The following is a 26853-nucleotide window of genomic DNA, read 5'->3' as shown; positions in this document are numbered from 1 at the left end:
AACCTCCCCCACCCCTCCCGATTACCAACCGCCCCCACCCCTCCCGATTACCAACCTCCCCCACCCCTCCCGATTGCCAACCGCCCCCACCCCTCCCGATTACCAACCTCCCCCCACCCCTCCCGATTACCAACCTCCCCCACCCCTCCCGATTACCAACCTCCCCCACCCCTCCCGATTACCAATCGCCCCCACCCCTCCGGATTACCAACCTCCCCCCCACCCCTCCCGATTGCCAACCGCCCCCACCCCTCCCGATTACCAACCTCCCCCCACCCCTCCCGATTACCAACCTCCCCCACCCCTCCCGATTACCAACCTCCCCCACCCCTCCCGATTGCCAACCGCCCCCACCCCTCCCGATTACCAACCTCCCCCCACCCCTCCCGATTACCAACCACCCCACCCCTCCCGATTACCAACCACCCCCCACCCCTCCCGATTACCAACCTCCCCCACCCCTCCCGATTAGCAACCTCCCCCCACCCCTCCCGATTACCAACCTCCCCCCACCCCTCCCGATTACCAACCGCCCCCACCCCTCCCGATTACCAACCCCCCCACCCCTCCCAATTATCAACTCCCCACCATTCCCGATTATCAACCCCCCCACCCCTCCCGATTATCCACCCCCCCACCCCTCCCGATTACCAACCGCCCCCACCCCTCCCGATTATCAACACCCCCACCCCTCCCGATTACCAATCTCCCCCCACCCCTCCCGATTACCAACCTCCCCCCACCCCTCCCGATTACCAACCCCCCCACCCCTCCCAATTATCAACTCCCCACCCCTCCCGATTATCAACCTCCCCCACCCCTCCCGATTATCCACCCCCCCACCCCTCCCGATTACCAACCGCCCCCACCCCTCCCGATTATCAACCCCCCCACCCCTCCCGATTACCAACCCCCCCACCCCTCCCGATTACCAACCTCCCCCACCCCTCCCGATTACCAACCTCCCCCACCCCTCCCGATTACCAACCTCCCCCCACCCCTCCCGATTACCAACCTCCCCCCACCCCTCCCGATTATCAACCCCCCCACCCCTCCCGATTACCAACCATCCCCACCCCTCCCGATTACCAACCTCCCCCCACCCCTCCTGATGACCAACATCCCCCACCCCTCCCGATTACCAACCGCCCCCCACCCCTCCCGATTACCAACCGCCCCCACCCCTTCCGATTACCAACCTCCCCCACCCCTCCCGATTACCAACCTCCCCCCACCCCTCCTGATGACCAACATCCCCCACCCCTCCCGATTACCAACCGCCCCCCACCCCTCCCGATTACCAACCGCCCCCACCCCTTCCGATTACCAACCTCCCCCACCCCTCCCGATTACCAACCGCCCCCACCCATCCCGATTACCAACCGCCCCCACCCCTCCCGATTACCAACCGCCCCCACCCCTCCCGATTACCAACCGCCCCCACCCCTCCCGATTACCAACCGCCCCCACCCATCCCGATTACCAACCGCCCCCACCCCTCCCGATTACCAACCTCCCCCACCCCTCCCGATTACCAACCGCCCCCACCCCTCCCGATTACCAACCGCCCCCACCCATCCCGATTACCAACCGCCCCCACCCCTCCCGATTACCAACCTCCCCCCACCCCTCCCGATTACCAACCTCCCCCCACCCATCCCGATTACCAACCTCCCCCACCCCTCCCGATTACCAACCTCCCCCACCCCTCCCGATTACCAACCTCCCCCCACCCATCCCGATTACCAACCTCCCCCACCCCTCCCGATTACCAACCTCCCCCACCCCTCCCGATTACCAACCTCCCCCCACCCCTCCCGATTACCAACCCCCCCCCACCCCTCCCGATTACCAACCTCCCCCACCCCTCCCGATTACCAACCGCCCCCACCCCTCCCGATTACCAACCTCCCCCACCCCTCCCGATTACCAACCGCCCCCACCCCTCCCGATTACCAACCCCCCCCACCCCTCCCGATTACCAACCTCCCCCCCCCCTCCAGATCACCAACCTCCCCCACCCCTCCCGATTACCAACCTCCCCCACCCCTCCCGATTGCCAACCGCCCCCACCCCTCCCGATTACCAACCCCCCCACCCCTCCCGATTGCCAACCTCCCCCCACCCCTCCCGATTACCAACCGCCCCCACCCCTCCCGATTACCAACCTCCCCCACCCCTCCCGATTACCAACCTCCCCCCACCCCTCCCGATTACCAACCGCCCCCACCCCTCCCGATTACCAACCGCCCCCACCCCTCCCGATTACCAACCGCCCCCACCCCTCCCGATTACCAACCCCCCCACCCCTCCCGATTGCCAACCTCCCCCCACCCCTCCCGATTACCAACCGCCCCCACCCCTCCCGATTACCAACCTCCCCCACCCCTCCCGATTACCAACCTCCCCCACCCCTCCCGATTACCAACCTCCCCACCCCTCCTGATTACCATCCCCCCCACCCCTCCCGTTTACCAACCGCCCCCCACCCCTCCCGATTATCAAACCCCCCCCCACCCCTCCCGATTACCAACCTCCCCCACCCCTCCCGATTACCAACCTCCCCCACCCCTCCCGATTACCAACCTCCCCACCCCTCCTGATTACCATCCCCCCCACCCCTCCCGATTACCAACCTCCCCCCACCCCTCCCGATTATCAAACCCCCCCCCACCCCTCCCGATTACCAACCTCCCCCCGCCCCTCCCGATTGCCAACTGGAGCTCCCTTTTTTCTTAGTATCCGATTTTTAAAAGAGACACAAAGCTAATCCAGGTACTAGCAGGCCAGTTACATTCTATAGTCGAGAAAACTTTAGAATTTTTAATTAAGAATGAAATTACCACAGAAAATAATGACCCGGAATTTGTGGTAGTAATGACGGTGAAACTGTCAGCCCTCACCATCATTACTCCTCTGAAATTAACAGCAACTTCTGGAGTCCGCACATGCGCAGATAAACGCGGAAATGTAGAAGTTGCTGTCGGTGATTCTACGCTTCTCTGCAGGCTGCGCTGTGGAACTCCCCGGAGCCGGCAATCAAGTCAAATCACTGAACTGACGAAAACTTCCCCTTTTATGCTGTTAAAACCCCCCGAAAAAGTTATGCCTTGTTTAAAGAGGTGTAACTGAGTTTTTAACGGCGTACTGACAGCTGAACAACTGTTCTGGCCCTGAAAAATATATGTTATATTTGTGGAATGTCAAATTTTTCCAATATGATAAAATTCCATGCTTTTTAATGTAATCATTTTGTTTCTAAAGTTTGTTTATGATATTTCAACTTCTACCTTAATTCCACGTGTATGTCTCAATCTTTATTTGGCTCTCTGTAAAATGATTAATCAAAAGAAGGAAAATGAGTGCATTTTAGTTCCTGCTTTGCTGTCTGTGAGAATTCTTCAGTGTGACTGGCTGCTTAGCTGGTCACTGGAGATCCCCTTGACTTGGCTCCAGAATCAGATTAATGTTGGGAGAGGTGAAATTCATGCCATAGATATCGCTAGATCTTTGTGGGTAGCTTTCTTCAAGGTCAGCGGCAAGCTCCACTGACCACAAATTCTGGACCATTGAGAATTAGCCAGCACAGGGCGATCATGCTTGACAAACCTCATAGAAATCTTTGAAGAGATAACTGACATAGTAGGTGGGGGAAGTACATTGGATGTAATTTAGGAAAGCCTTAGACGTGGTACCACATGGGGGATTACGGGAGAAGATTAAGCGGTGTGGAATTAGGGGAGGACAACAAACTGGATTAAAAATTGGTTAGAAGGGAGAAAACAGAGAGCAGGAGTTAAGGGCAGTTTCTCAGAGTGGCCTCACAGGGATAGTTCTGGGGCCACTTCTGTTCACTGTGTATATCATTAGTTTGGATATAGGCCTAGAGGAAGTGGTATCGGAATTTGCAGATGATACCAAAATATGAGGTATGGTTAATTCTTTAGAAGGCAAAAGGAAAGTACATAGGGATATTAATAAGATGGGAGAGTGGACTAAAAAGTGGCAGATTGAATTCAACGTTAGTAAGAGTGAGGTGATGCATTTTGGTAAAAACAGCAGTGGCAATTATACTCTGAATGGAAATAGACTCAGTGCTGTGAAAGAACAGAATGATTCGGGGTTACAGGTTCACAGGGCATTAAAGGCAATAGCTCAAGTTTATACGGCTGTAAAAAAAGTTATTATAAATTTTATCACAAGGGGTAAAGAATATAAAAGCCAAGAGCCTACATATAACCTTACGTCAGAGTTCTGTATGCAGTATTGGACTCCACACTATAGGAAGGATATTGAGGCTTGAGAGAGGGTACAATGCCGATTCACTGGGATGGTGTCTGGTGTGAGGTAATATAAATATGAAGAAAAAGTGGGTCTTTCCTTGTTAGATTATGAGGCAATATAATATGTGTTTAAAATTATGAAAATACTTTTCTTCAGTAGTTGAGGGGTCTAGAATGATTAAATGAAAGAGATTTAGAACAGAGGGCAGGAGAAACTTTGTCACGCAGAGTTTTGAGGTTGGAAGTGGAATTCACTTCCAGGTTTAGTGGCTGAAGCAGAAACTATGTCAACATTCCAGATTTGATTGAATAGGTAGATGATGGAAAAGAGCTTGAAGGGATGTGGGAACTGGATGGGTAAATGGGTGATTAGTATTTGCTCGCATAGAGGGTAATGGCTGACATGGACTGATTGGGCCGAATGACTTGTTTCCATGTTGTAACTTCAATGTACGTATGTCTATGACTGTTGAAGCACCAGCTCAGCTGAATCATTTTGTTACTTCATGACTTACTGCTTATTTGAAATATTAATTTGCTTATATTTTGTGCCAGAACTGTATGGGATATTTCAGGAGAAACGTGTAATGTTAAGTGCAGGGATATGATCTACTCATGCTGCACTTTTGAAAGACATTTCCAAATTTAAAAAGAGAATGGATGCAGCAACAAGAACTACAGTTGGCTTAGAAATAGATTCCTAAAACACCACCATTTAGTGTATAAGTTCAGCATACATGTATACAAAACTGGCCATTGTGTGAGCTGGGGTGTACTGCCTGCTCTAGCAGAGCCTTGCATAAATTAAACTTTTTGGGCTGGATTTTCTCAGCCCCGAGGAGGTGGTATGGAGGCAGGAATGCCAGGAAAGTGGCAGAATTTGGAGGCGGGTGGCAAACCCACCCCCAATCTGCCTCCATGCCCTCTTGCCTGGAGGCAGGAAGTCGTCCCGCCCCGGGTCCCGTCTCCTTAGAGGCGGGAAGGGATTAAAGCCTATTAACTGCCTGTTAACAGGCAGTTAACCGGCAGAAATTAGGATTATCCCCATTTTTCATCCTGAAGTGCGGGCTTAGAAACATAGAAACATAGAAGATAGGAGCAGGAGTAGGCCATTTGGCCCTTCGAGCCTGCTCTGCCATTCAATGAGATCATGGCTGATCATCCAAATTCAGTACCCTGTCCCTGCCTTCTCATCATATCCCTTGATCCCTTTAGCCTTAAGAAATATATCCAACTCCTTCTTGAATATATTTAATGAACTGGCCTCCACCGCCCTCTGTGGCAGAGAATTCCACAGGTTCACCACTCTCTGGGTGAAGAAATTCCCCCTCATTTCAGTCCTAAATGGCTTACCCCTTATCCTTAGACTATGACCCCTGGTTCTGGACTCCCCGGCCATCAGAAACATCCTTCCTGCATCTAGTCTGTCCAGGCCTGACAGAATTTTATAGGTTTCGATGAGATCCCCTCTCAATCTTCTAATCTCCAGTGAGTATAAGTCCAATCGACGCAATCTCTCCTCATACGTCATTCCTGCCATCCCAGGTATCAGCCTGGTGAATCTTCGCTGCACTCCTTCCATGGAAAGAACGTCCTTCCTCAGGTAAGGCGACCAAAACTGCACACAATACTCAAGGTGCGGTCTCACCAAGGCCCTGTACAACTGTAGCAAGACATCCTTGTTCCTGTACTCGAACCCTCTTGCTACGAAGGCCAACATACCATTTGCCTTCTTAACCGCCTGCTGCACCTGCATGCTTACCTTCAACGACTGGTGCACAAGAACACCCAGGTCTCTTTGCACTTCCCCTTCTCCCAATCTATTGCCATTCAAATAATAATCTGCCTTCCCGTTTTTGCCACCAAAGTGGATAACCTCACATTTATCCACATTATAGTGCATTTGCCATGTTTCTGCCCAATCACCCAACCTGTCCAAATCATACTGGAGTTTCACGACATCCTCCTCACAGCTTACCCTCCCACCCAGCTTTCTGTTGTCTGCAAATTTGGAGATATTACATCCAATTCCCTCGTCCAGATCATTAATATATATTGTGAACAGCTGGGGTCCGAGGACTGATCCTTGCGGTACCCCACTAGTCACTGCCCGCCACTCGGAAAACGACCCGTTTATTCCAACTCTTTGCTTTCTGTCCACCAACCAGTTGTCTATCCAAGTCAATACCTTGCCCCCAATCCCATGTGCCTTAATTTTGCACGCTAATATCTTATGCGGGACCTTATCGAAAGCCTTCTGAAAGTCCAAATACACCACATCCACTGGTTCTCCCTTATCTATTTTACCAGTTACATCCTCAAAAAATTCCAGTAGATTAGTCAAGCATGATTTACCTTTTGTAAATCCATGTTGACTTTGTCCGATCCTGTCACTGCTTTCCAAGTGCTCTGCTATTACATCTTTTATAATAGACTCTAGCATTTTCCCCACTACCAATGTTAGGCTTACTGGTCCATAATTCCCCGCTTTTTCTCTACCACCTTTTTTGAATAGTGGGGTAACATTAGCTACCCTCCAATCCATGGGTACTGTTCCAGAGTCTATCGAGTTCTGGAAGATGACCAGCAATGCATCTACTATTTCTAGGGCCACTTCCTTAAGTACCCTGGGATGTAGATTATCAGGCCCTGGGGATTTATCGGCCTTCAGTCCCATCAATTTTCCTAACACCATTTCCCTACAAATACTGATTTCTTTCAGTTCCACCCTTTCATCAGACCCTATGTTCCCCGGCATCTCTGGGAGGTTATTTGTGTCCTCCTTTGTGAAGACAGAACCAAAGTATGAATTTAGTTGGTCTGCCATTTCTTTGTTTCCCATTATAAATTCCCCTGATTCTGACTGCAAGGCACCTACGCTTGACTTCACCAATCTTTTTCTCTTCACATATCTATAGAAGCTTTTATAGTCAGTTTTTATGTTCCCTGAAAGCTTACTCTCATATTCTATTTTCCCTTTCTTAATTAATCCCTTTGTCCTCCTTTGTTGAATCCTAAACTGCTCCCAATCCTCAGGATTATTGCTTTTTCTGGCCAATTTATATGTCCTCTCCTTGGATCTTATGCTATCCCTAATTTCCCTTGTTAGACACGGTTGAGTCACCTTTTTTGTTTTATTTTTATGCCAAACTGGGATGAACAAATTCTGTAGCTCATCCATTCGGTCTTTGAATGTTTGCCATTGCCTATCCACCGTCAACCCTTTGAGTGACATTCCCCAATCAATCCTATCCAACTCGCTCCTCAGACCATCGTAGTTTCCTTTATTTAAATTGAGGACCCTAGTCTCTGAGTCAACTATTTCATTCTCCATCTTAATGAAGAATTCGATCATATTATGATCGCTCCGACCCAAGGGGCCTCGTACAACAAGATTGCTCAGGGACCCCCACTAGGGTGTAGGAGCTGAGTTGGAGGTCTGCGGGGGCCGGAGGGGTCTGAAAGTGCAATGTAGAGGTGAGTGATGGGTGCAAATGTGGAGTGGTAAGCATGTGAGGTGAGCGTAAAGTGTTAGAAAATGTTCATTTACCTTTGCTTCTACCTATAGCCTTCAGTCCCGATATCTCCATTTTAGAGATCACAGACTGGCTGTTGGATCCTCCGATCCAATAGTCATCTGATTTCTACAAAGTAGAAAGGTTTGATGAGTCCTGAACACAAGGGCTCATCAAACTACACAGAATGTCAGTGTTTGACAGCTTCACAGAGCTGGCAAATGATGACATTTCTTCTTTCAAAAATTCTTGACAGATGACATGTCATATGTTGACATGCTTTGTCAGTGACTTCCCCCTAATTGGCCTGCTGAGCCCGCCAGGGAATCAGGGGAAGATCCCGCTGGTTGGCCAGAGGCTGACGGAGGCGGGACTAAAACCAGGCAAGCAGCAGTCCCGCCTCCAACACGTCTCCATTCATAAAATCCAGCTCGAACCTGTCTTCAAATAAAATATCTGACCTTAAAGATTTAAAGAACCAAAGAGATGGAAACACTTTAGGAGTGATTTTAACCCACTCAAACTTTCACTTCTGCCTACTGGCCAGCTGCCGCTTCCCAGCCATTTTGAGCGTGCAGCTGATCGGGGGTAAAGCAAATAAGCCCTGGGAGTTAAAATCACTCGGGGCTCATGCTACCAAGGCTGGGGTGGGCGAGGGGAAGGTGGGAGGATTGATGGTGCACGTCAGAATCCCACTCCAGCTTAAAATCAGGGCTTTTTTCTTTAAAGTCACTGTCCTCTCATTGCTGTTGTACAAAAACTTTTACAAAGTCAGCACGCTGTCAGTAGACAGCACTGGACCATCCAATATGAAGAAATACCTCAGTACCCATTGAAGGTACTGCACCTGTGGTACATCAAGATACGTTTGCTGCCAGCAGCATTGTAAACCTTTCACTAGATGTTAACTGTAGTGTATGTACCTTTAAGGGGAGAATGACTTTTTACAGCTCCTGTATACTGTAGTACCGGCAGTGACCACACCTGTATATAAACCCTGAGTAGGGATCTGTACTGTTAGTTTTAGAGTAACCCTCATCCAGTAAACACCTGTTGAGTGTTCCTCTGCAGTCTCTGTCGATTTAATGAAGGACACCATACATCAAGATTCACGGATTTAACATTGGCGATGAGTGGATTCAAACCTACCTGCAACTCTACATCACCTCCCAGGGATTCGCTCCTGGAGAGCAGTGAAAGGGGAAGGCCGAGTCCAGAAGTGCGGGCGTCGACCATCCAGAGAGGACTTGAGCATCGCAGAGGAGGCTGTGGAGAGCTGGGCTTGGTTCTCCAGTCGCGATGATCCAGCACAGCGGCTGGCAGCAGGTACGGCGCAGACCCTACCCGGACAGCGGCGGCTGGAGCCGACCGACGGCACAGAAAAAGGCTGAGCAGCGTCGACGGGGTAAGAGAGAGGGTAAAGCGCACAGGGCGCAGCCGGGGTTGAAGACCGAGCGACATCAACGAGAGAGGGTAAAGCGCACAGGGCGCAGCTGGGGTTGAAGACAGAGCGGCGTCGACGGAAAAAAAAAAGAGAGAGCGGGTAAAGTGCACAAGGCGCAGCCGGGGCTCAGGACCAAGCGGTGTCAACGAGAGAGGCGCGCAGGAAAACGCGCAGAGTGCGGCTGGTGTTCAAGGGCTGAGCAGCATCCGCGGGGGAAGAAAGGAAAGCACGGGAGACGCCATTTGGGCCGCAGCAGAGAAGAAGGGAGAGCGCGGGAGATGCCATTTTGAGCCACAGTGGAGAAGAAGGGAGAGCGCGGGAAGAAAGGAAAGCGCGGGAGACGCATTTTGAGCCAGCGGAGAAGAAGGGAGAGCGCGGGAGATGCCATTTTTAACCAGTCGAACCACACCCAGGGATGCCGAAGAGTGGCAGTGTCACAGCGTTCGACAATGAAGTCGAAGATTGGGCGACATATGTAGAACGCATAGAAGTGTACTGCAAGGCGAATGAAGTGCCAGATGCCAGGAAAGCACTGGTATTGTTGAATTCCATGGGTGCAAAAATGTATGGCTTACTGCGAAACCTAGTAACCCCAGAGAAGCCAGTGGAAAAGGATTTTGAAAGCATAGTGGCAATCCTACAGGACCACTTAAACACCACACCGCTGCTGATAGCAGAAAGATTTAAGTTTCACAAAAGGAACCAGCATAAAGACGAAAGTAACGCTGAGTATTTAACGGAACTGCGCAAGCTATTGAAACACTGCCAGTTTGGAACAGGACTAGCAGATACTTTAAGGGACAAGTTTGTGTGTGGGCTTCAAAGTGAAGGAACCCAGAAACGGCTTCTATCAGAAAAGGATCTTACGCTGGACAAGGCTTTCAGCATGGCAGTATCACATGAAGCAGCCACACGGGGCGCTGCAGAGATACAACGGAGACCGCAAGAATATGGCACAAATGAAATGTCATATGGAGCAGGGAAGTGTTATCGCTGTGGCAGAACAACACACGACCATAAGGATTGTTGGTTCAAGGACCAAGTGTGCAGACAGTGTGGAAAAGTAGGACACATAGCAAGAGTCTGCAGGTCGGGAAAGAAAACCAGCAGCAAGAAATCTCCACAGGAGAAGTACAAAAAGGTACATTAAGGTGACGGAGAGTAGTTCAGACGAACAGAAAAGTGATACAGACTCCGGAAGCAAGGAGCTGGGTTGTCTGAAACTACATAATGTAATCAAAATGGAGGATCACCAAATTATCTGGGTCACGCTCAAGATAGATGGAGTCCAAGTGAAAATGGAATTGGACACAGGATCAGCCCTAACAGTCATAAACTGAAGGGACTACAAGCAGCTATTCTCACATATACACTTGAGAGATACAGAGATTGTCTTGAAGATGTACACGGGGCAAAAAGTCTACCCCAAAGGAAAAATAAGGGTGAACATGATATACAACGGCAAGGAAACACCAAAAATGGACCTATATGTATTGCCAGATGGAGGACCACCACCACTAGGACGTGAATGGATCCGGAAGATACAGTTAGATTGGCATGCCATACAAGCACTGACGGTAGATGCCAAAAAGGATGACGCGTCACACCTGGACGACTGTCAAAAATGCTAACTGACGCACAAGAAGTGTTCCAGGAGGGACTCGGAACACTAAAAGGCATAACAGCGATGATCAAAATAGAGGAAAATGCAAGCCCAAAGTTTTTTAAGGCCAGACCGGTACCTTATGCGATCCGCCCAGCCATCGAAGCAGAGCTGGAAGGTTTGGAACATTCTGGAGTACTGTCCAAAGTAGACTGGAGCGAGTGGGCTACACTCATCATTCCTGTAATGAAGAGGTCATTGAGTAATACACCTGGGGAACCAAAGAAGGTTCGCATCTGTGGGGACTTTAAGGTGACAGTGAACCCAGTCCTTCACACGGTACAATATCCGCTTCCGCGGATTGAAGATATTTTCGCCTCGCTATCTGGAGGAAAACGCTTCACTAAGATTGATCTGGCCCAGGCGTACCTGCAAATGGAGGTAGAAGAAGCCTCGAAACAGTACCTCACGATCAACACTCACAAAGGTCTCTACCACTACCACCGGCTGGTGTTCGGGGTAGCATCAGCTCCGGCTATTTGGCAAAGGGCAATGGATCAAGTCCTACAAGGGATTCCAGGGACCCAGTGTTGTTTGGACGACATCCTGGTCACGGGCGAAAATGACAGTGATCACCTCGCCAACCTGGAGCAGGTGCTCACTAGATTGAAAGAATATGAGCTCCGAGCTAATCGGCACAAACGCAAGTTTTTCCAGAAGCAGATCTCGTATTGTGGCCACGTTATTGATGAAGAGGAGTTACATAAGTCCCCTGAAAAGATTGAGGCAGTAGTCAAGGCTCCAGCACCGGAAAATGTGTCACAACTGAGGTCGTTCCTCGGGCTGGTGAACTACTACCATAAGTTCTTGCCGAATTTGTCTACAGTACTACACCCACTGAACACCCTACTGCAAACGGGGGTACCATGGAAGTGGAATGACGAATGTAAACGAGCTTTCCAGAAGTGCAAAGAATTGATCACATCAAAAGAGGTGTTGGCTCATTTCAACCCAGCGCTACCAATTCAGTTGGCGTGTGATGCATTACCCTATGGTATTGGAGCGGTGCTATCGCACAAATTCCCGGACGGCTTGGAGAGGCCAGTAGCCTTTGCTTCTCAGTCACTAACCTCAGCCGAGCGTAACTACGCCCAGATTGACAGGGAGGCCCTCAGCCTAGTGTGGGGAGTGAAAACGTTCAACCACTATCTGCACGGGCAGAAGTTCAACTTGCTGACTGACCACCAACCATTTGTCTCCATCTTTAATCCAAAGAAGGGCGTTCCGGTGATGACTGCGCAACGGCTACAAAGATGGTCCCTTTTTCTAGGGCCGAACCAATATGAAATAGAGTATAAGGGCACGAAACAGCATGGAAACGCTGATGGGCTATCATGCCTGCCTGCCTACTGCGGAGGAAGCACCAGCAGTGGACCCTGTCGAAATATTTTATTCGAATATAATTGAATGCTTGCCAGTAACTAATGCGGATATAGCGAAGGAGACCCGAAATGACCCAAAACTGTCTCGGGTATATGATTTGACGGTGAAGGGATGGCCAACACATGGCAACTCACTGTTGCCAGCATTCTCATCCAGAAGAGAACAGCTGTCAGTATGCCAGGGGACCTTGATGTGTGGATCCCGAGTGGTAATTCCACCCAAGTTAAGGGAGAGAGTGCTCAATGAGCTTCACCAAGGCCATCTGGGAGGGGTGAAAATGAAAAGCCTTGCTAGGGCTTATGTGTGGTGGCCGAGGATCGATCAGCAAATCGAGGACCTGACAAAGAGCTGCTCAGGATGCCAGAAGGTCAAAAATGCACCACCACATGCCCCTCTACATCCATGGGAGTGGCCCTCCTCTCCATGGCAACGGGTGCATATTGATTTTGCTGGTCCATTCATGGACTCAATGTTCTTAATAGCCGTGGATGCGCACTCGAAATGGCCTGAGGTGATCAAAATGTCCTCCACCACCACGGAGAAAACTATTGCAGTCCTACGGACCATATTTGCCAGGAACGGCTTGCCAGAGCAGATTTGCTCTGATAACGGACCACAGTTTGTGTCCGAAGAGTTTCGGAAATTTAGGAGAAGGAATGGGCTAAGGCATTACACATCCGCCCCGTATCTTCCAGCCACAAATGGATTGGCTGAGAGGGTCATACAAACCTTTAAAAAGGCAGTAAGGGCCATGTGCGATGACGACATTCCACTTCAGCATAAGGTGGACAATTTCCTGTTAGCCTACAGAAATGCGACACATGCAGTTACCAACCAGACCCCGGCCATGATGTTCTTTAACCGAAGGTTGAGATCTCGTCTGGATTTGCTCAGACCAAATGTACGAAGAAATGTTGAGAATAAGCAATTCCAGCACATCAATGAGAAGCCGACAAGGAGCTTCAGTGTAGGGCAACCAGTCTTGGCCCATGACTACCGAACAGAGAAATGGCAACCAGGAACGATATGCACACGGCAGGGGCCACTAATGTACTCAGTGGATGTTGGGGAGAACATTGTGAGATGCAATGTCGACCAGATCCTAGCGTCACAGGAACGAGTCAACCCCATATCTCGCGTACCTGGTGATGAACCCGACATACAGGTAGCATCTACCCCAGAAAAAGTAGCATCGGAAGCTGATGAACCAACCGACGACAGGGGGGCAGAATCGCCTCCGCACCAAAAGCAAGACACTCAGGAAAGGCGCTATCCAGAAAGGATCAGGAAGCCGCCCCAAAGACTGAATTTATAAATGGACTATTTTCAGTTAATGTTGCATGTTAAAAGTGTTAATTGTTAAATGAATGTTATGGTACTGTTAATCTAAAAGGGGAGGAATTGTAGTGTATGTACCTTTAAGGGGAGAACTACTTTTTACAGCTCCTGTATACTGTAGTGCCGGCAGTGACCACACCTGTATATAAACCCTGAGTAGGGATCTGTACTGTTAGTTTTAGAGTAACCCTCATCCAGTAAACACCTGTTGAGTGTTCCTCTGCAGTCTCTGTCGATTTATTGAAGGACACCATACATCAAGATTCTCGGATTTAACATTAACCAGCTGCCATAACGCTTGCTTATTGACTTGGTTTTAAAAGAGTAGAAGTAGATTGATATAAGAATACCTTGACATGCAATGGTCTTTGTTAAGGCGGTTGGACAACATATGCACTGTGCATGTGTTGGCTTGGCTCAGTTGGTACTGTTTTCCCTTCTGGGTCAGGAGGTTCTGGGTTGAAGCCCCACATCAGGTCTTGAGCTGATACTCTGGTTCAGTATTAAGGGAAGTGTATTTGGAAACACAGCTCTTTGAACAAAATATTAAACTGAGGTCCTGTCTGCCTTTTCCTGTAGATCAGGTGGATGTTAAAGATCCGGTTTCCTCCCACAGTCCAAAGATGTGCAGGTTAGGTTGATTGGCCATGATAAAAATTGACCCTTAGTGTTAGGGGGGATTAAATACGTGGGGTTACGGGGATAGGGCTTGGGTGGGATGGCTGTCGGTGTAGGGACCGGGTGCTAGGGTTTGGATGATCAGCCATGATCTCGTTGAATGGCGGAGCAGGCTCGAAGGGCCGAATGGCCTACTCCTGCTCCTATCTTCTATGTTTCTATGTTTCTATGTTTCTACAGCACTATTCTAAAGTTCTCCTAGTGACCTGCTAACATATCTAGCTCAACTAATAAAATGAAACAAATTAATCAGGTTATCATCTCATTGCTGTTGGCGGGATGTTGCTGGCACAGAAAAAGTGGCACATTTGCCATATTTGCAAATATTAGGACTGGACTTGAAACCTGAGAATTTAATTCAGCTTTCAAATCAAAATACAACCTTTGTAATGAATAACTTTAGTGCTGAAGTTTAATCTGCTTTCTTGTGTGTTCCCCTATTTTAGCAGACAGATGATGCAGCACAGACTGACGGACAACAGCAAACACAGTCTACCGAAAACACAGATAACAAAACACAGCCCAAACGTCTGCATGTCTCCAATATTCCGTTCAGATTCCGAGACCCAGATCTCAGGCAAATGTTTGGCGTAAGTACAGTGATTTAATGAACTAAGTAGGAAGCATCATACTAAATGCTGCAATCAAATGATCAAATTACAGTCAAGCCTGTCTTAAAGATTGTCTGTAAAAAACGGCCACTTATATAATGACCATCCAATGTTGGGCAGACCCGACAGAACGTTAATAATTCAAACTTGAAGTAGAGACTACCTGTCTGGGAAAATGAAGTCAGTCCCAAAGGTGGTCATTATAGATTGGTTTGGCCATCTGATTTTTTTTTGTAAATTGTTGCCACATTAACCATTAAGAAGACAGCTATGGCATCCAGTTGAATGACTCGTTATAGTGTAACCAGTCAAAATTGCTTAGATCACATAATTTTACCCTTCCTTTTTAGTTTTAGCTATTGGGTTAAAGGGGGGGTACCTGCAGTCGTCAATTTTGGTAGGTGTTTTACTTTCTGTTAAAGTCTACTCTAGAGACATTCATCAACATACCTTACTTTAACTAATAGCCAGTGCCAGTCCATCTGAGCATCCAATCCCAAGATAGAGCTGACATTGAGTAATGGGTTGGAAGTGTTTTGTCTCCAGGCATCATGAGTGTCTCTCAGTTGTGGGTTCTGTAGGTTCAAGCCGGAATGTTCTAAATAATCCAGGACACCAGAGATTTCTGTCAGCAAACAGATGCACCCTTTCAATAGTCATTTAGCTAAGAGTCATGGTTGCACAGCCAGTAACAAATGGGCATTGATTTTTTTGCTGTTCCAAAAAGTATTGGGCCCAATTTTTTCCCCAGCAGCCATGGGCACTGAGGTGGTTGGGTTAATTATTTCTGTGCATTATAGGAAAAAATAGTTGTTGGTTATGGGGAAACAACATTAGGAACTTTAGAAATAAGGTAGAAAATGCAAAGCAATCATCATCTGAAAATGAAATTGCCAAGATGAACATTTACAGTCATTTATAAAAAAGGTTCTCAATGACACTCCACCTTGGAAGATTAATCCTTTGAGTTAGATTCCCAATCTTGCTGTGACCCTTGTGCTCCTAGGCTGGTATAATCCATCTCCACCTCTTAATATCCTGACAAAGTGTGTTTCTTTGCTCTTACTCCCTACCTATCAACTAATGCATTTGGTTTGGTAAGGATAAAAATGAAGAGCGAGTTGGTTGATTTAACGATAAGGTCAGAGCCCACCCTGTACAACATAAGAGAGATATAACTGAGCTGTGAGTCCTCTACAAGATCACAAACAGAGCAGAAGACTTGATAATGCTTAAGCTAAACTTTTATGTTGATGTCAGGAACACAAAAGCTGCACTTCGCTTTCTGTTTATGCAGAATACCACAAGCAAATCTTCACATCCTTCTCCTGTCTGCGGATCTCTTTCCCAGACAATCAGCACCTGGAATTCTATCATTCGGCCTTGGAACATCTATGGCTTGCATTCTGGCATCCCAGCATCATTTTCTGCAAGCCTTGCACCTAAGAACATAAGAAATAGGAGCAGGAGTAGGCCTTCGAGCCTGCTCCGCCATTCAATAAGATCATGGCTGATCTTCTACCTCAGCTCCACCTTCCTGCACTATCCTCATATCCCTTGGTTCCCTTAGCATCAAATCTTTCTTTGCTCTAAACAACCACCAGGAATTTGAGATATCTCTTCCCATTACATTTAGTACTAGCTTCACTCTGTTATGATGCACAAATAAGGAAGGAAGAAAACCAGTTTTGCCAGTTTTACATGGTTTAAAAGTCACTTTTTAAACAGCATCTGCTAAAGTTACTTTTGATTGATTTCAGTTTACTCATCTTGGCTTTTGCTGGGATTCACAGCTGAACCTGACTCTGTCATTCCCTATGTCCACACAATGCACCTTGCAGCACGAGTACTGGGTAGCAATCGAGCAGGGACCACGGCTGATGTTCTTCTCCTTGCGGACAACTCGTGTCTCAGCCAAGACCAGGGTAGATATTTTTCCCTGTTTCATGCTGCACAGCCTGCCTGGCTGTTAGATTTGTGAGTGTTTTGTCTTCCTTTCTCTCAACAGAAGACAAGATTGTGGATGTGCTTGTTACCCAGCATCTATTGGGAATTGGGTAGACAGGTGGCAGATGAAGTTCAATGTAAAGAAATGTAAAGTGCTTCACAGGGGGACAAAAAAATCCAGGAAAGTGCTGTTACTTAAATGGAAAGAAAATAATGCACATGGAAAATGAAAGAGATCTGGGGTCCTGAATGACAACAAATTGAAGCTAGCAACAATGCTCGGTGGCAGTGAGTAAAGCAAATCAGATATTGGATTGTAATAAAAGGTCAATATTGAGCCAAGATAGTTAGGTAATAGTTCCATTTCACATATCATAGTTGCGACCGCACTGAGAATGCCGTGTACAGTTCTGGTCACTGCAGTACAAGAAGGGTATTGCAGCTATTGAAATGATACTGAAGAGAACAACCAGAATGATTGAGTGGATGGGGATGTTGGATTATAGAACTGATTGTGTAAATTAGGGATGTTCTCACTGGAAAAGAACAGGTTGAGAGGTGATATGATTTCTGTTTTTAGGATTCAAAAGGGACTAGATGTAGCCATGACAAGCTGTTTCACCTTATCCAGACCAGTAGAACCGGAAGACATGGTCTGCGCTTGATGGGGAGTAAATTCAAAACTAATTTGCAGAAACATCAGTGAGCGAGTGGTCAATCTGTGGAACAGGCTCCCAAGGCAGACAGTGGAAGCAGACAGCATAGATTCATTCCAAAGCAAATTCGATATATTTCTTTCAGCAAATAACATTTTGGGATACAGTAGATGAGTAATTTGAGACATAACAGGTGGTGACTGCAGCGTGCTTTGTAGGAAAAGGTGACTTTGGACTTGTGGTTCCCAAAGCTCTCCACCACTGGGGTTTTCCTCACCTCACGTCTGGGTCTGTTGTAAACTAATTGATAGAGATTGATTGCTGTGATTAGTCAAGAACTGCATTATTGTTGTATCATGTGACTACTCTAATGAAAATGATGGTAGAAGGCGAACCTGATGGACCATGGTCCTTTTACCTGTATGTTCCTATGTATAGTAGTAGTAACTGCTCTTTACTGAACTATAAGGCCTCTAGTCTTCATAAAGGGCTTTCACTTATGCAGGGATGACCCCAGCTTTTTCTCTTACTACTCCTCAAGGAGACAAATGCCAGAAGTTACCAGCACAATGCATATATACGTGAGATTGTGACCTTCTGCTGAGCGGCACAAGGTAGCAATCTCAGTTGTGAGTACCCAATCTCCAACCCTGAATGCAAGAGAATTGTTAGTCCTGATCACTCCAAATTCAGTTAAAAAAATATATAAATTTAATAAATTAGATCTGAACTGGAACTACGCAAATATATACTTTATACATAATTCTCAGCAGGAGATACATGCAACAAACTGAGGTATAAAAATGTCAATAATGGATTTCTTCACCTCACTTCCATTTTGAGGTCACAAAATGGGCTACCTTTTCAAACACTGCTTAATTTCTTGATTGTGTTAAGGTGGGAAAAGACTCATGACAGTGGATTAATAATGTATTCTTGAAGCAGATGTGCTTCACTTGCTTTATCATTCATCTTAAAACATTTTTGGGAAGTGCAGATGTTTATTCAGTAATCCTTTACAAAGGTGGGCAAATACGCAATACTGCTTTAATTTTTGCTTAGTTATAATAAAGTCAGGAAGGAATGTTTCTTTTAATTATTAAGAACACCACGTACAAATGGTCAAATCGTGCTTACATTTACCTAGTGAACTCCTTTATGTATTGAGTGGCTTTTTCAGTTACAAAATACTGCGCTATTTTCAAGAATTTTGGATAAAAACTATTTTATGTGCTGGGGCAACAATTAGGCTGTTACAATTAACACCAGCGGCCCAGAGAAACATCAGCCATGGGCCCTACTCCTGATCACTAACCAACGGCTACAAAGTAAGTGCGTGCGTGTGTGAGTGCGTGTGGTGCGTGTGCGTGCGATGTGTGTGCGTGTACGTGTGTATGTGTATGTGTGCGCGTGTATGTGTGTGCGGTGTGTGCAGTATGTGCGTGTGTGTGCGCGTGTGTACTAGATCAGGAGTAGGCTTGGCTGTGATGCCTTGCAAGTCAAATATCCTGCCAGTATTCTCAAGCTAGACTCACACAGGAAGAACAGCCACTTGTACCAAGGTACTCGGAGGGCTGCCAGCTTACATGGAACTGCACCCCAGCAGGAACGCACAAGAGACAGGTTTCAGCAATGGATTTAATCCAAGTATATTCACTGATATGTATTGTGGTAATTATCTACAATGATACTTACATTTTTAACTGTAATTCTCAGAGTTAAACAGATGGTTGCTGGGCAACTGTAGTGTGCTACTTAGTACTAAAAGTAATCTTTGTCATTTTTTTACAGCAATTTGGTAAAATCTTAGATGTTGAAATAATTTTTAATGAGCGGGGATCTAAGGTAAGTTGTCTCTTTCATTATATCTGCATGTTTGTAGATTTGTATCTGGTTTAATGAGAACAGTTAACTATAAAAAAGGAGGCACAACTGAACTGATCGAGTAGTGATTAGATCGGATTTTAATTGTAATATATTTAGTCACTGATTTAACATTAATACAAGTATTTTATTTAAATTGTTAAGTTTGAAGTAGCCTCAATATTTTTCTTGAACAGTATTGAATGTTTTGTCTTTTGTAAATTCTTTTTAAGAACTGTAATTTTTATACAGAAACATGTTGCAAATTTTTGGGAATTATTAACTTTTTTGATGAAAGATGTGTTCTGATATGCTTGCATATATTGCAATGAAAAATGTAATCTACTATATTTTTCAGATCATTAAACTAGGTAAAGAGAAAATGGTCTACTGCAGTTCAGTTCCCTCCAGCTTTGAAAGCAATGTTCCCTTCATGTGTATTACTCTGCTGTTAAAGTCACAATCTAGTAAAAGCAAAAACAATCATACTTCAGAATGTGGAGAATTTTGCCCGTTTTTTCAAGTGTGTTCCTACATTTTCCCGAAGCAGCTAGCCGGGTGGGGTCAGGAGTGGTGGTGACCAAGAGGGATTGGTAGAGATCACAGATGTATGAATCGAGTGGACTGCACTTACTGTGCTGTTGCAAGGAGTGTGGGTGGTTTTGATTTCTTCTCCCTTCCAATTGATGAATTCTGCAACTGCAATTCATTCAGTCTAGATAAGAGCCGATAAATTGTGCCACAGCATTTTTATCAGGAGGATTGAGTGCTGCAGCGGTTTAAAAAAAAGACTTCTCCTTGAGCTCCAGGACACTGGTAACAATGCAGCTGAGATGGAAAGTCGAAAGTCTGCTGCCTCTCTGCTGCTTGTTATCTTCTTGGGAAATTTTGTGAGTAGCTCAGTCACTAAAAATCTTATGTTGCTCTGCAATAATTACTTCAATTTCTGTGAACCGCAAACAGAATTCGTAAAAGCCACAATTTCTTGTAATTGAACTTTTCCCATGTATAGGTGGGAACCAAGGATACCTTTCCCGGAAACCTGATGTTTCTGAATATCATTTGTCTTGAAACTATTCAAATCTTTTCAGAGCAAAGATCAATTTGAGAAATATATGACTGTATATTCACATCCCTTGCTCTCTCTCCGACTGATAAGAACACTGTGGCAATTAGTTGAAGTGAGTGGCACGAATATATAAACTGTTAGCTGAAAAAAGTTAAATTTGGATGGTACACTTGATGCACACACCAGCCTGGAAATTCCGTCCCCGGCAGAGTTGTGGTGGCAGACCCGAAGTTTGGGGAAAATCTAGACCTCCTGGGTTACCAGCCCATTCGCTGAGAGGAAAGAAATCTCAATCCAGGGCCACATTTCTTCTGTCCGCCTCACTTACATCCCACCAGGAGTTTGTGGTTGTATCTCAGGCTTTCCCACTAAATGCTCCCCGATAGACCCAATGGAACTATGCTGGGAGCAGGCATAGGTTCCATTCTGTGGTGAATGTAGGCCCAGTACTGAGGAATCCAATGGTAATCGGTCTCAGATATGGTCACGGCCAGCTCACAGTTCCACAGTTCCACGCTGTACTTTCAGTGATGCAACAGTACAGCGGAGCTTTTAATGCTTTTTATAACTGAGATGTGGCTTCAAATTTAACCATGACTGGTGAAATAAAAGACCTCTCTTTGCTGCTGTAAGGGTCCTGAGTGAAATGAGATTCTGTAGTCTTAACTCAAGTCCTAGTGAGCCTGGAACACAGCACTAAATTACCTATCTTACTTATAGAGGCCGTAAGAATAACTATTTTAGAAAACTGAAATACTGGCTCAATAGTGGGCCTGGTGATGGTTGCCTGAAGGCACATTCTGCGATGTGGATTGAGCTTTTGCACTGCATCTAACCAAAGTCAAACTGGCCTACAAGTCTTTGATTCTGCCATTGGGTGCAAAAAAGGAAAATAATTGTTGCCTTCTTCCTGCTGAAAGCTCTGGCCTTGATGAATTTTAAAATAAAAATCACTCAAACTTAAATATGTAGGCCCTGAAATTTCCCAGAGGTTCTCCTGTTCTCCCACTGTACCTTTTCTGGGAGAGCCGCAGAACCCCCAACTAATGGTCACTTTTAGCTCTTTACGCCATTTCTCCGGGTGTTCCGAAAATCTCCTGCCGAAGTTACAGCAGAAACTCGAGACAACTGCAGCAAATTTTCAGGGATATAATCTATATATTCCTTGAAAAAATTTGCCACATAGGACTTTTTTTTTCAAATACACATATATACAAATCAAGAACACGTCATTGCAGGCCACCCGAGGGTCACTGCAGATGTAACATTTCAAGCCTTGGACTTAACAAGAAATCAACATTTCCTAAAATGTTGCAAGAGGCTGACCTGCTGCTTCCTTTAGATCCACTTTAAAGCTCAGTTTGCTCCTGAAATAAAGTCAGTGCAGAAAGCCATGCAATGGGAAGTGTTTCTAAATAAATGCAATCACATTTATTCAGAACTGATTGATTACACCTACTCTTCTCTTAAGTCAGTGAGCTAAACTTTACAGTGAGTTCATAGATATGAGAACTGGTTGACTCCTTTCCTCCTTTAGCCTCTGCACTGAGCGACTCCTCATCCTCTGATATCAATCCCCACCTCAGCTCACCTTGCCCTTCCATCTCTGATTTCACTGACCCCCTGACCTCCCTCAACCTCTAGCGTCATGCAAACTCTCCCACCCATATTCACAGCCACTCCTTGACCTTACCATCTCACGCAGCCTCTCTAATCCCATCATCTCAACCACAGGCAGGACCATCTCTGATCACTTCATTATATCCCTCAGCAGTCACAGCTCCCTTCCTCCTCCCCCCTTCCTCCTTCCAACTCCACAGCCTTCTGCATCCGCCCCTGGAAAAAAAACTCTTCCAAGTCACTTACACCAGCACGTTCAAAACTCCCAACTCTCTAAAATAAAAACAGAAAATGCTGGAAACACTCAGCAGGTCAGGCAGCATCAGTGGATAGAGAAACAGTGTTAACGTATCAGGTCAATGGCCTTTCATCAGAATTGTCTAATCTTTGGCCCTCCATTCGCCACAATACTTCTGCAGTTGTTGATCTGCTCAATAATTCCATTGCTTTTACCTTTGATACTCTTGCCCTAAGTAAAACCCTTACTCTTTCCCAACCTGGTCATTCCCCCTGGTATGGCACTCATCTTCACCCCCTCGAGCCCAAGGGCCGCACAACTGGTTTAGTCATTTGTCACCAGATTTGGCTGGACCTTGCTCTCCTCCAGGAGCACCTGCAATGGAGAAATAACCCCGGCTTCTTTTCCCCAATAAAAACCATCTCTTCAAACCCTGCCCCCTCTGCCCTCACCTCTAGCAACATGTGCGAGGAGCTCATGGACTTCTTTGTCACCAAGATTGAGACCATCTATTCAGTTGTTTCTGCCACATTCCTTGTTTCCCCTTGGCACCAAGCCAAACTGCTCCTAAGGCTCCCCCCGCCCAAGCCCTGAATCTGCATCTTTCTCTAAATCTTCCCTCCCATCTCCCTTGATGCCCTCATTGAGCTCATCATGTCGATGAGACCTACCTCCTGTTCTCTTGAGCCCATTCCTATTAAACTGCTGACCACCTAACATCCCTTCTTGTCCCCATTCTAGCTGACATCGCAAATGGATCCCCTCCTCAAATACTGTCTCCTTCCCCTTCAAAACTGTTGCCATCACCTCTTCCTCAAAAATCCTCACCTCCCTCCTCAAAATTCCTCACCTCCCTCCTCAAAAATCCTCACCTCCCTCCTCAAAAACCTCACCTCCCTCCTCAAAAACCTCACCTCCCTCCTCAAAAATCCTCACCTCCCTCCTCAAAAACCTCACCTCCCTCCTCAAAAATCCTCACCTCCCTCCTCAAAAATCCTCACCTCCCTCCTCAAAAATCCTCATCGCCCTCCTCAAAAACCTCACCTCCCTCCTCAAAAACCTCACCTCCCTCCTCAAAAATCCTCATCGCCCTCCTCAAAAATCCTCATTGCTCTCCTCAAAAATCCTCATCGCCCTCCTCAAAAATCCTCACCTCCCTCCTCAAAAATCCTCACCTCCCTCCTCAAAAATCCTCATCGCCCTCCTCAAAAATCCTCACCTCCCTCCTCAAAAACCTCACCTCCCTCCTCAAAAATCCTCATCGCCCTCCTCAAAAATCCTCATTGCCCTCCTCAAAAATCCTCACCTCCCTCCTCAAAAACCTCACCTCCCTCCTCAAAAATCCTCATCGCCCTCCTCAAAAATGCTCACCTCCCTCCTCAAAAACCTCACCTCCCTCCTCAAAAATCCTCATCGCCCTCCTCAAAAATCCTCACCTCCCTCCTCAAAAATCCTCACCTCCCTCCTCAAAAATCCTCACTGCCCTCCTCAAAAATCCTCATCGCCCTCCTCAAAAATCCTCATTGCCCTCCTCAAAAATCCTCATTGCCCTCCTCAAAAATCCTCATCGCCCTCCTCAAAAATCCTCATCACCCTCCTCAAAAATCCTCATCGCCCTCCTCAAAAATCCTCATTGCCCTGCTCAAAAATCCTCACCTCCCTCCTCAAAAATCCTCATCGCCCTCCTCAAAAATCCTCATTGCCCTCCTCAAAAATCCTCATTGCTCTCCTCAAAAATCCTCATCTCCCTCCTCAAAAATCCTCACCTCCCTCCTCAAAAATCCTCACCTCCCTCCTCAAAAATCCTCATCTCCCTCCTCAAAAATCCTCATCTCCCTCCTCAAAAATCCTCATCTCCCTCCTCAAAAATCCTGCTCTTGATCCCTTGTTCTTGCAAACTACCACCCCATCTCCAAACTCTCTTTCCTTTCCAAAGTCCTTGAACGTGTTATCGCCTCCCCAATTCATGTCCATCTTTCCTGCAACTCCATGTTTGAATATTTCCAATCAGGTTTCTGTCCTTGTCACAGCAGTGAAACAGTTGTAATCAAAATCCCAAATTACATCCTCTGTGACTTTGACCAAGATGCACTATCCTTCCTCATCCTTCTCGGCCTATCTGCACCATCATCCTCCAATGCCTCTCTTTGATATGCAGCTGAATGAAGCTGCTCTCACTTGGTTCCACTCACGTATCAAATTATTGCCAATGCAACTCCAGCAGTGGTTTTTCTTCCTGGCCTCACACCATTACCTCCAGAATCCTCAAGGGGCTATCCTTGGCTCCCTCCTCTTCCTCATCTACATGTTGCCCCTTGGCGACGTCATCCAAAGACATGGCATCAGCTTTCATATACACGTTGACAATATGCAGCTCTACCTTGCCACAATTCTCTTGACCCCTCAGCCTTGCCTTTGTCAACTCCAGACTTGACTATTGTAAAGATCTGCTGGCCTGCCTCCCACCTTTCACCCTCCATAAACTTCAGCTAATCCAAAACTCTGCTGCCTATATTCTATTCTGCAGCAAGGCCCACTCATCCATCACCCCGGTGCTCGCTGACCTATGTTGTCTCCCGGTCCCACACCACCTCAAATTTAAAATTGTCATCCTGGTGTTCAAATCCCTTGATGACCTCACTGTCTCTGTGCCCTCCTCCAGCCCTTACAACCCTCCGAGAACTTCGCGTTCATCCAACTCTGGCTTCTTGCCCAGCCCTCAGAGGTTTCACCCCACTATTGATGGATGTGCCTTCAGCTGTCACGGCCCTAAGTTATGCAACTCCCTCCCTAAACCTCTGCCTCTCTACCCCTCTCTCCTCCTTTAAGACCCACCTCTTTGTCCAAAATTCTAGTCACCCCTCCCAAAATCTGCTTCTTTGGTTCAGTGCCAATTTTTGTCTAATGTTTGTGAAGTGCCTTGGGACATTTATCTACAATAAAGATGTTATATATATATGCAAGCTGTTGTTGTTTTAGAGAAGAGTTTAGAGTAGATTTTCAACTTATTGCCTAGGCGTAAAACAGGCATTGCAGATCGGCCGCCTGTTATAGAAACTATCCAATTTTAATTTCCCCAGGTGGCACATTGAAAATCTACTCCTATATCTTTGTATTGATGCAGTAATTTTAGAATCAGGAAATAAACAGTTGGGCCTCAAAATTCCTGGGCCTTGAGAAGGTGGAATGGTCATTGTCTACCTGGAGGGGGTTGCAATATGGGGAAGTACCTGCTTACACCAGAATTTCGCTCCTTTTTCCCTGGTCTTTTAAGTTCTGAGTAAAATTTGTTCTTATCTGGCGACATCCAAGGGACCAAATGAACTGACCCTTAAATCATAGAATCATAGACTACTGCAGCAGAAAAAGAGGCCATTCGGCCCATCAAGTCTGAGCCAGCTCTTTTGAACAGCACACTCCCGCTTTTTCCCCATATCCCTGCAATTTTACTCTTTCAAGCATTTATCCAATACCCTTTTTTTGAAGGCTACTATTGAATCTGTATCCATCATCACATCAGGCAGTACATTCCAAATCCTAACCACTTGTTGCATAAAAAAGTTTTTCCTCATGTCACCTCTGGTTTTTTGCCAATCACCTTAAATCTGTGCCCTCTGGTTATCGACCCTTCAGCCATTGGAAACAGTTTTTCTTTATTTACTCTATCTAAACCCTTCATGATTTTAAACATCTCTATCAAATCTCCTCTTAGCCTTCTCTGCTCTAAGGAGAACAACCCCAGCTTCTCCAGTCTATCCACGTAACTGTAAATCCCGGATACCTGGAACCATTCTAGTAAATCTCTTCTGTACCCTCTCCAAAGCCTTCACGTCCTTCCTAAAGTGTGGTGCCCAGAATTGGACACAATACTCCAGCTGGGGCCAAACTAGTGTTTTATATAGGTTTAGCATAACTTCATGGCTTTTGTACTCTATGGGCAGGATTTTAACTTGGAGGCGGGTAGGGAGTGGGATAACTGGAATGCGGTCGGGAAACCCAGGAGAACGGGTTTCCCTCAGGCCGAATTTAACGGCAGAGCCTGATTAACATTTTGTTTCTCTGTTTCCCGCTTGAAGCCAGCCAAATTGAGAGGCTGGCTGGCTGTCGGGTGGGTAGTAGGGAGGAGGGAAGGATTGCAGATCGGGGGGGGGGGAGGTAGGATCGTCGGGGATCGGAGGCCAGAGTGGGGGGTCGGGAGCCAGGGTCGGGGTCTGTGGGCCAAGGATCGGAGGTCGGAGTGGAGATCGGGAGCTAGTGTGGAGGGGGGGTGGGGGGGTGGTGGGAGTGGAAGGCCGGATGGGGGATTGGAGATTGCAGGCCTTGTGGGGGGTGGTGGCCTCATGGGGGGAGGTTGGGGGGAGACTGGAAGGGTCAGGCTTGATCGCGGGGCGAGGCAGGAACGCTGGATCCAGCAGGTAAGTGGAAAGGCACTTACTTCCTGGATCCACTAGTCCTCACTTTTCTTCAGCTACCGGTTTCCTTGAGGTCCAGGAAACCCACCCACCCACAGTTAAATTTAAAATGGTGATTCAAAATGAAGTATAT

General features: G+C 46.8%; 1 protein-coding gene across 11 annotated transcripts in view; it reads left to right on the top strand.

The window, feature by feature from the left end:
• rbfox1 (RNA binding fox-1 homolog 1) overlaps positions 1 to 26853 on the top strand; it is a 1299090-nt gene that overhangs the window by 1099812 nt on the left and 172425 nt on the right. For all 11 annotated transcript variants that reach the window (XM_086000896.1, XM_086000891.1, XM_086000894.1 and 8 more), the window contains exons 3-4: positions 14751 to 14894; positions 19310 to 19363. In XM_086000896.1, the coding sequence (XP_085857022.1) occupies positions 14751 to 14894; positions 19310 to 19363 (198 nt within the window). The remainder of the gene's footprint in view (positions 1 to 14750; positions 14895 to 19309; positions 19364 to 26853) is intronic.

The sequence above is a fragment of the Somniosus microcephalus genome, chromosome 11 (assembly GCF_052327205.1).
Source record: "Somniosus microcephalus isolate GS21.2 chromosome 11, FLI_Smic_1.0, whole genome shotgun sequence".
Lineage (NCBI taxonomy): Eukaryota > Metazoa > Chordata > Chondrichthyes > Squaliformes > Somniosidae > Somniosus > Somniosus microcephalus.
This window is presented reverse-complemented; position numbering and strand designations above follow the sequence as displayed.